General features: G+C 31.6%; 1 protein-coding gene across 1 annotated transcript in view; it reads left to right on the forward strand.

Annotated features, from left to right (window-relative positions):
- The window catches only part of LOC143248209 (uncharacterized), a gene marked incomplete at its 3' end in the record, with an annotated part of 49492 nt that extends 38105 nt beyond the window's left edge, over positions 1–11387 (forward strand). The window contains exons 2-3 of the mRNA XM_076496641.1: positions 6585–6764; positions 9850–11387. Coding sequence (XP_076352756.1) covers positions 9876–11387 — 1512 coding nt within the window. The remainder of the gene's footprint in view (positions 1–6584; positions 6765–9849) is intronic.
- Positions 11388–11392: the final 5 nt, after the last annotated feature.

Consider the following 11392-nt stretch of genomic DNA (forward strand, 5'->3'; position numbering starts at 1 on the left):
TTTGTAACTAGTTAAAATAAAAACAATAGGGCACGCACAACAGCTTCAACAAGTACCACTTCTACATACGGTTATATATTTCAACTTCACTATTTTTCATTGTGTTATCTCCATGTTTACAAATGTATTTAATTTTGAGAACTAAAGGTTGCTTCTCAATGACATTCTCAGAATATCTGTGACGTATAAACTTACATCGTATCACAACAATCATCACCAAATTGTGTAAATCACAGTTTTTTTTGTGTTTTAAGAATTAGATTCCGCCAGTTTGGTGGATATTAAGCAGGTGTACATGTGAGATTAACAAAGCATTTGTTTTCAACATTTTAATCCATCAAGAGTGGAAGTAATGTTTTCTTATTTGTCAGTATCGAAGAGTGATTGAAATCGTGGATTGTTAATGTTTGGCAATATTAAATATTATTTGATATCACATAGTATTAGCGCGTAGCATAGCAGTTCTCCAGTGTTTAGAAGTATTAGCGCGTAGCATAGCGGTTCTCCAGTGTTTAGAAACGACTTTTACGTCACAGTCCTGTAAGCAGTGGCAGAGAATGAACAACTACTTATACACAGTCTTTTTAAACGTGAATTCAAACGTGTTGCAGAGCTAAAGTAGTTACACTTGCTAATTTATATATATAACATGAGGGCGATGCGTAATTTGGATCCTTCTTTCTATTGAAAATAATTACTTAAATGATATTATTGATTTGTTTTGAATTTTGCGCAGAGCTACACAAGAACTATCTGCGCTAGCTGTCCCTAGTTTAGCAGTGTAAGGCTAGAGGGAAGGCAGCTAGTCATCACCACCCACCGCCAACTTTTGGGCTACTCATTGACCAACGAATAGTTGAATTGACCATCACATTATAACGCCCCCACTGCTGAAAGGGCAAGCATGATTGGTGTGACAGGGACTCGAACCCGCGACCATCGGATTACGAGTTAAGTGTCTTAACCATCTGGCCATACTGGGCTATATGACATTATTCAAAGTGAATTTAATTTTTTTCTTTAATTCTACTTAATATAACTGTTAAATACAATAAAGTTATTTTCAGGTTGTTTACTGGTTTTAGAAATGTACAATCCTATTAAATAATTCTTAATAACGTTATCAATTAATAGTACAAGAAATCTCAAACAACCTTTAAGTTTTGTATTTCTTCATGAGAAGAGGAAAAATAACAGACTATGTTATATAAGCCTGATGAACTAAGTTCTAATTTGGATACTGTCAAAAGTTAAAAAAAAAATGTTAAAATATTAACCTGTTAAAGTTGGATTATGAAAGCACTTTGTGTCAAAAGCTTTACGTAAATTAACAGTTGTAGTGTATACAAACGGTAAACTGTTAGCTGTCTGTTCTTCAACCAAAAATATGTTTTCATGTTGATTATTGAAATAATTTTAAAATTATAAAGTATCAGATTTATTTGTGAAAAATATGATATGGCATCATCATATTTTCGAAATTATAAGGTTTAAACTATATCGGACAATTTTCAACCATTCATTTTTCATAATAAATTAGCCAAACATAATGCAACATTTGAACCTATAGATACCCCATTAAGTTATTCGCAATGATATCCAAATAAAAAAATGACTCTTTGGTGACATATTCTAATAGCGTTATAAATACAGGTTTGGTTATACCCCTAACATTGTAATAGTGTTATAAATACAGGTTTGGTTATACCCCTAACATTGTAATAGTGTTATAAATACAGGTTTGGTTATACCCCTAACATTGTAATAGTGTTATAAATACAGGTTTGGTTATACCCCTAACATTTTAATAGTGTTATAAATACAGGTTTGGTTATACCCCTAACATTGCAATAGTGTTATAAATACAGGTTTGTTTATACCCCTAACATTGTAATAGTGTTATAAATACAGGTTTGGTTATACCCCTAATATTGTAATAGTGTTATAAATACAGGTTTGTTTATACCCCTAATATTGTAATAGTGTTATAAATACAGGTTTGATTATACCCCTAACATTGTAATGGTGTGATAAATACAGGTTTGTTTATACCCCTAACATTGTAATAGTGTTATAAATACAGGTTTGTTTATACCCCTAACATTGTAATAGTGTTATAAATACAGGTTTGGTTATACCTTTAACATCATCAGAAGGTTGAATAATTAAATTGCCACTTAGTTCATTTTGTTTATAAACGTTTCAACATCTTGGGGAGTGCGTGCAGAAGAGCACCAGGGAAAGTTTGTGGACAAAATAGATTAGTAATTAAACAACATCACTGCTTCTCGTAAACGTTGATCGTTTACAGTGTTAAAGAGTTATTGAAAATCATTGATTGTTAGTGTTCTACAATGTTGAACAGTAGTTGAGATCAATGATTGTTAGTGTTCTACAATGTTAAAGAGTGGTTGCAACCATTGATTGTTAGTGTTCTACAATGTTAAAGAGTAGTTGAAATCATTGATTATTAGTGTTTTACAATATCAAAGAGTAGTTGAAATCATTGATTGTCAGTATTCTACAGTGTTAAAGAATCATTGAAATATTTGATTGTTAGTGTTCTACAATGTTAAAGTAGTTGAAGTCATTGATTGTTAGTGTTCTACAATGTCAAAGAGTAGTTGAAATCATTGATTGTTAGTGTTCTACAATGTCAAAGAGTAGTTGAAATCCTTATATAGAAAACGAACTTTATTTTTTTGCTTAATAAAGTAAATAATCAGTGTTATATCAGTTCTTGGATGTTGATGTGGAAGTTTAATATCTTGAATAATTATTACATGTGTTTTTATGACCTTTTCAATCATCAATACATCAACGTAAAATAATTTATTTGTGTACATGAGTCATCATTCTGTTTTATATATCGGATCGACTATGTGCTAATGAGTCTTGAATACGTGAAAATGTAGTTGACAGCAGAAGTAACAGCCCATCAAAGAAGCATTAGGCTTCTACATCATATATTCTATTTTATCTTTGCTAGGAAAGAAAAGACATATGCACACATTTTAAATAGTTTAAGTGGAAATGGTATTATTATGTCTTTCTTAACAAAGATCTGGTGGTGAATGGATGTGAAGAGAAACATCAACAATGGAAGTGTTATTTAACCACCGATAATAAACTGAAAGTAGCTTCACGCTTTGCTCTAAAAACACGTTACTATGAAGATGACGAATGTTCTTGAATAAAAATAAATATTGTAAAATTATACATAAATTTTTGTAAGAACAAAGCTTTGAATCTCATCCTTTTTTATTATATACAATGCTGTTTGTGACCTCAAAAAGAAAAATGTTTCGCGCGTGGTAGCCATCGAATAAAGCTATCTAAAACCACATTGCACGACGAGGATGTGCTTGAAATTACTGCCCCACTTAAAACATGTGGGCAAGTTTCTTTCAACTTCGGTAAAACAGTGACCCATTGCATCGTTAATTACAGAATCTATGTTGAATGGGCGGCGTGACTGAGGAGAGTTTGACGTCCTAAGAGGCAGCTGTTTGTCAGGTACATTTTCTCGTTAAGTGATACATGAAAACTTACAAATGAATATTTGAATCAATAGTTGACAGATAGACTTATGTTGGACTTTCGGTCTCTCTTTCACATATATTAATATATGCTAACAGTTTCTTTGCAACTTACAAATATAATGTAGTCTAAATATTCATATCCCGCTTAAAGTTCACAAAATTGGTATGTTCCATTCTTATTCGAAAACATATCATATATTTACTTTTAAAACTGTTTACAAGTTTGTTTTTCTGTTTATCGATGTTTCTTGGACAGGTTTACATGGTAGCAGTCTTTAATTTAGTAGTGAGAGATTAGAGGGAGGCACCTAGACAGTGCCAACTCTTTGGCTATCCAACAGTAGTGAGATTGACCGTCACTTTGCAACACCCACATTTTGCGGTTTGCGAATAGAAGGTGCTACTTACAAGGCCATTCTAAACCTTTTTATCCTTTTAGTTCTTCATAGCTGATCGACTTTAATTTTACACCAAAACATTTTAAAACTATTTATCTCTAAGATTAAAGAATACTGCCCCATACAATAGTTGCTTTAGCCAGTGGCGACGAGAACCTTTGCCTTATTAGACACGTGGAAGTTAATTCAAATAATGGTTTTGCATCGTTTGTATAGAAAGACGAATATCTGGAACAGAAATTCTGAATGTATGTTAGAAGAACACGTCAACTCCTTACTGTGAAATGTATTAAATAATATAAACCGTGTTTGGCTTTTGAGTAAAATTTCATACATAAGTTTATGTCTTCAATAATTCCAATGAAAATTTTAAAAAATCTAATAAAAATTTCTATTACTTGCAGACCAAAACCAGAACTACACCTAAATATACTTTAACTATTATACGCTGAATGACAGAAATGTTCTAAATTATCTTTTGTTTCAATCAGTTTAGCACGTGTTTTAAGTTTTAATTGTGTTTTTTTTTTATTATTTCGCATAAATATACCTATATATATATATACGTATGGCATTGTAGTCTCCAAAAACAAGTTTTTTGGAACACTTAGATTTCTGCGATCTATTATGTTTGTTCCAAGGACTACCGAATTGTTGTTCATGCAAATTGCATAACGTGAAACAAAATCAAAACTAGAGTTACTTCATAATTAGATTTTTATTAGGTTAAAGTGAGAGGAGTTTTAGACATTCTATATATATGAATGCCTCTTCAATCATATTTATATATCTCTTTAAATCTACAAAAATAATATTTCGTATAGACTTAGGCGAAAATCAGTGAAAAGATTTTCAAGTTTTTCATTTCAAATATATAATTTTGTAAAACTTGTAAAATAAAATTTTTGTAAGAACTTGTAAAATTACATTACCTGTCATTTACAATGACAAATTTTGAATATAACGTGTTTAATGTAACGTACAACAGAAATGCTTCGCTGAGTTTAAGTTCTTTGTCGATTAATTTTTAAGTATGTGCATCAAACCGAAACGAAATATTTTTTTAGTTCACCAATTTTCCTATACGTAGAACCATTGGAAACAAGGGGAAAATTACTGTTGAACCACCCTATAGTACAATTCCAGTTGAGGAACTAATCTCTGACACACGTAAAGTGAGCGAAAGGACGTATATCAGAAACATTTCCACAAACACACGACTAAAGACATTTAAATATGTTGAATGTACGCACACTAAAGTGTCTCCAGCTCTTTAAGATAATTACTAGCATGCGTTACGTACAAAATCCATCAACAGGAAATAAATGATTACTTACAAGGACTGTAAACATAACTACGTACGAATATTAAGTTTTTTATGTCTTGCACGAGCAAAAATAAAAATAATTTACAAATGTATTTATTAGTCTAGTTCTCTGTAATAAAGTTACTCATTGGTCTAGTTCTCTGGAATAAACTTTTTTCATTGGTCTAGTTCTCTGTAATAAAGGTACTCATTGATCTAGTTCTCTGGAATAAACTTTTTTCATTGGTCTAGTTCTCTGGAATAAGCTTTTTTCATTGGTCTAGTTCTCTGTAATAAAGTTACTCATTGGTCTAGTTCTCTGTAATAAACTTTTTTCATTGGTCTAGTTCTCTGTAATAAAGTTACTCATTGGTCTAGTTCTCTGTAATAAACTTTTTTCATTGATCTAGTTCTCTGTAATAAAGTTACTCATTGGTCTAGTTCTCTGTAATAAACTTTTTCATTGGTCTAGTTCTCTGTAAACTTGTAATTCGAACGTATTTTTCTGCTCTGTTGTCCCTCCTATTAACAGAATCTTCACCATGGAATAGCAGCAGATAGTGAACCATGACAGTTATTAGACTTAGACTAGTTTTCTTTCCGTTTCCTCTTCTTTAGGATTCCGATAAATCCTGGTTAATAGGATTCTCTTCCAATAAAAAACTATAACCCATTTATTGTTATCCCATCGTTAATTGGTTAAAAACATGTTACAGAATTTTAGAGAACATAGTATAGTAATGTTTTACACAGAAATATGTAAGGTAAATAATTTTGATTTAGTTTGATTATATAGGTCTTACCTTTAATATTAGCGTATATGTGTGTCTGTTTTACATTTCTTATTAGCATAGGCGTCTGTATGTTAACGTTTCGCTATTATTAGTAGGATACGTATCTATGTTTTACGTTTATTATTATAAAATTTATGTGGTTTTTCTATGTTTTACCTCTATTATTAGAATATGTGTGTGACTATATTTTATCTCTATTATTAGAACATGTGTCTATGATTTATTTAATACTCTCAATGTTGTATACATGTAATTATTTTCTGTGTGAAAAATCGGTTTCACTATTCTTATGATTTTTGTCGTCACACCTGTTTCAATGCCCGAAGCTCTTTGCTCACTGTCAGTGTCTGATTAACATAAGTTTTACTGCTTTATTTTAACATAACCATTCTGTTATAATCAGCAAAAGGTATCAGAAAACTAGAACTCAAAATCGCTTTTAATCACACCTGAGGAGCTTCGAACCGTCACAAAACAAAATATTAATAAGGTATCATGTGGTTATGAAATGATATTAATTGTTTGTTTTTCATTAAACACAAAGGTACAAGTTGACTATCTACGCTCTTCCTACCTAAGGCATCGAAACCCGATTTTTAACGTCGTAAGCCTATACTATTCCAGCCGAACTGCTACGCAACGAACTACAATAGAAAAACCCGTTGGGAAAGTCACGTTCCCACAACTAAGTTCGCAAGTACATTACGGGCATGTCGTTTAAAAGGTAGTATGATGAAGAAACTTCTGAAATTGTCTGAATATTAGTTTAGGCTAAATCAATAAATACACTAAAATGTTTCTACTAGCATAAAGGAAAAAGTAAATATAGAGTACAAAAATCTCTTCCATTTTGTGAAAGTTGCTAAGTGTAATATAGATAGCCATGTCTCTTCCATTTTATGAAAGTTTCTAAATGTAATATAGTTAGCCATGTCTCTTCCTTTTGATGAAAGTTGTTAAGTGTAATATAGATAGCCCTGTTTTCCATTTTATGAAAGTTTCTAAATGTAATATAGTTAGCCATGTCTCTTCCTTTTGATGAAAATTGGTAAGTGTAATATAGATAGCCCTGTTTTCCATTTTATGAAAGTTTCTAAATGTAATATAGTTAGTCATGTCTCTTCCTTTTGATGAAAGTTGGTAAGTGTAATATAGATAGCCCTGTTTTCCATTTTATGAAAGTTTCTAAATGTAATATAGTTAGTCATGTCTCTTCCTTTTGATGAAAGTTGTTAAGTGTAATATAGATAGCCCTGTTTTCCATTTTATGAAAGTTTCTAAATGTAATATAGTTAGCCATGTCTCTTCCTTTTGATGAAAATTGGTAAGTGTAATATAGATAGCCCTGTTTTCCATTTTATGAAAGTTTCTAAATGTAATATAGTTAGTCATGTCTCTTCCTTTTGATGAAAGTTGGTAAGTGTAATATAGATAGCCCTGTTTTCCATTTTATGAAAGTTTCTAAATGTAATATAGTTAGCCATGTCTCTTCCATTTGATGAAAGTTGCTAAGTGTAATATAGATAGCCCTGTTTTCCATTTTATGAAAGTTTCTAAATGTAATATAGTTAGCCATGTCTCTTCCATTTTATGAAAGTTTCTAAATGTAATATAGTTAGCCATGTCTCTTCCTTTTGATGAAAGTTGCTAAGTGTAATATAGATAGCCCTGTTTTCCATTTTATGAAAGTTTCTAAATGTAATATAGTTAGCCATGTCTCTTCCTTTTGATGAAAATTGGTAAGTGTAATATAGATAGCCCTGTTTTCCATTTTATGAAAGTTTCTAAATGTAATATAGTTAGTCATGTCTCTTCCTTTTGATGAAAGTTGGTAAGTGTAATATAGATAGCCCTGTTTTCCATTTTATGAAAGTTTCTAAATGTAATATAGTTAGCCATGTCTCTTCCATTTGATGAAAGTTGCTAAGTGTAATATAGATAGCCCTGTTTTCCATTTTATGAAAGTTTCTAAATGTAATATAGTTAGCCATGTCTCTTCCATTTTATGAAAGTTTCTAAATGTAATATAGTTAGCCATGTCTCTTCCTTTTGATGAAAGTTGCTAAGTGTAATATAGATAGCCCTGTTTTCCATTTTATGAAAGTTTCTAAATGTAATATAGTTAGCCATGTCTCTTCCATTTTATGAAAGTTTCTAAATGTAATATAGTTAGCCATGTCTCTTCCATTTGATGAAAGTTGCTAAGTGTAATATAGATAGCCCTGTTTTCCATTTTATGAAAGTTTCTAAATGTAATATAGTTAGCCATGTCTCTTCCTTTTGATGAAAGTTGGTAAGTGTAATATAGATAGCCCTGTTTTCCATTTTATGAAAGTTTCTAAATGTAATATAGTTAGCCATGTCTCTTCCTTTTGATGAAAGTTGGTAAGTGTAATATAGATAGCCCTGTTTTCCATTTTATGAAAGTTTCTAAATGTAATATAGTTAGCCATGTCTCTTCCTTTTGATGAAAGTTGGTAAGTGTAATATAGATAGCCCTGTTTTCCATTTTATGAAAGTTTCTAAATGTAATATAGTTAGCCATGTCTCTTCCTTTTGATGAAAGTTGTTAAGTGTAATATAGATAGCCCTGTTTTACATTTTATGAAAGTTTCTAAATGTAATATAGTTAGCCATGTCTCTTCCTTTTGATGAAAGTTTCTAAATGTAACATAGTTAGCCATGTCTCTTCCTTTTGATGAAAGTTTCTAAGTGTAATATAGATAGCCCTGTTTTACATTTTATGAAAGTTTCTAAATGTAACATAGTTAGCCATGTCTCTTCCTTTTGATGAAAGTTGTTAAGTGTAATATAGATAGCCCTGTTTTACATTTTATGAAAGTTTCTAAATGTAACATAGTTAGCCATGTCTCTTCCTTTTGATGAAAGTTGTTAAGTGTAATATAGATAGCCCTGTTTTACATTTTATGAAAGTTTCTAAATGTAATATAGCTAGCCATGTCTCTTCCTTTTGATGAAAGTTGTTAAGTGTAATATAGATAGCCATGTCTCTTCCATTTGATGAAAGTTTCTAAATGTAATATAGTTAGCCATGTGTCTTCCTTTTGATGAAAGTTGCTAAGTGTAATATAGATAGCCATGTCTCTTCCATTTTATGAAAGTTTCTAAATGTAATATAGCTAGCCATGTCTCTTCCTTTTGATGAAAGTTGTTAAGTGTAATATAAATAGCCCTGTTTTCCATTTGATGAAAGTTTTTAAATGTAATATAGTTAGCCATGTCTCTTCCTTTTGATGAAAGTTGCTAAGTGTAATATAGATAGCCATGTCTCTTCCATTTTATGAAAGTTTCTAAATGTAATATAGTTAGCCATGTCTCTTCCATTTGATGAAAGTTGCTAAGTGTAATATAGATAGCCCTGTTTTCCATTTTATGAAAGTTTCTAAATGTAATATAGTTAGCCATGTCTTTTCCATTTGATGAAAGTTGCTAAGTGTAATATAGATAGCCCTGTTTTCCATTTTATGAAAGTTTCTAAATGTAATATTGTTAGCCATGTCTCTTCCATTTGATGAAAGTTGCTAAGTGTAATATAGATAGCCCTGTTTTCCATTTTATGAAAGTTTCTAAATGTAATATAGTTAGCCATGTCTCTTCCATTTGATGAAAGTTGCTAAGTGTAATACAGTTATCCATGTCCCTTCCATTTTATGAAAGTTGTTAATATAGTTAGGTATGTCTTTATTATACTTTATTGTTGTAAGTAATATCTTTTTAATTTTTGTCTCTTTCATATGCTTTCAAGGCTTAATGGTCATTGTTTTCTTCTTGTTTTTGCTCTTTTACAGCCCTTAAACCACATAGAAAGAGAAAGATGTCTGCCATCTGCCAGAACTTTGTTCAGAATACTTGGAAGAAAGACCTGTGTTCCAACTGTTTCAAGTCTTTAGCTGACCACGTTGAAGAGCTCTCCAACAATCAGAAAAATCAAGTCTTTTCCAAGTTAAGACTAAATGGAAACCCTAGATATATTTCTCAGGCAACTACAGTTTATCAGTCCAGGTGTTTGCTTAAACCTACTACTTGGAAAACATCTTTAACTGAACGCAGAGATTTAGACAGTCCAAAGCCTTTTAAATTAGAAAATGGTTATAATGGTAAACATCTAAGAATTACTTCTACCTCAGAAGAAGTCAATACTAGTACTATTTCAGATAGGAAAATATCTCTGAAAAGCAGTGATGTTAATAATTACTTGAATGGTCACTGCAATATGGAATTATTAAATAAACAAAAGTCTGGAATTATGCGTACTCCAGGAAAGAAGAACGAGTCAGGTGGAAAGTCGGGTGTAGCTTTTGTAGATGGCCCAGAAGTGATAGGTTACGGAGGAAACGATTTTGTTTCTGATGATGAATGGGAAACTTCTTCTGATGAAGGAGATATAAACTTAGAATTCTTCGATGTTACAGAGGAAGACAAAGCTATAACTAAAATCACTAAGGAAAATACTACATTTAATGCCAACTATGCCAATCTCCGCTGTAAGGAACCTGTGAAAACATCAGCTACTACCGTGTTGAACGGACTCGTGAATGGCGACAATGAACACTTGGAAGTTTCCCAGACTGGTAAAAATATTTCTGTCTCATCGACCCAGTGTGAAAGATCAATAGACAAAATTAGCTCACATTCTCCCAAGCAGCCTTATGGGACTGTCCCCCAACGTCGACGAGATCCAACATTAAGAACATCAGTGAAGCCATTCTTCCGGGAAGTGCCGTGGAGCAGTACAGAACACCATGATAGAATACAGCCAGTGGCACCATTCCAAAAGAAATTCAAGTCTAATGTAGAGATAAGTGACGAGAAAAAACTAATTGAAACTGTTCCTGAAGCAAAGTTTTGCGATTTTGGCCTAATCACATCAGACTTGAATAAGGACGAAGATATCTTGAAAGAAGAAAAGATTAATTCGCAGAAGGATGAATCCACAGTTGACTCAAGAACAAAGAATCAAAACGTTTTAGATAACTTGCAGAAGGATGAATCCACAATTGACTCAATAACAAAAGATCAAAACGTTTTAGATAACTTGCAGAAGGATGAATCCACAGTTGACTCAATAATAAAAGATCAAAACGTTTTAGATAACTTGCAGAAGGATGAATCCACAGTTGACTCAAGAACAAAGGATCAAAACGTTTTAGATAACTTGCAAAAGGATGAATCCACAGTTGACTCAATAACAAAAGATCAAAACGTTTTAGATAACTTGCAAAAGGATGAATCCACAGTTGACTCAATAACAAAAGATCAAAACGTTTTAGATAACTTGCAAAAGGATGAAGCCACAGTTGACTCAATAACAAAAGATCAAAACGTTTTAGA

Source organism: Tachypleus tridentatus, chromosome 4, assembly GCF_004210375.1.
Source record: "Tachypleus tridentatus isolate NWPU-2018 chromosome 4, ASM421037v1, whole genome shotgun sequence".
Lineage (NCBI taxonomy): Eukaryota > Metazoa > Arthropoda > Merostomata > Xiphosura > Limulidae > Tachypleus > Tachypleus tridentatus.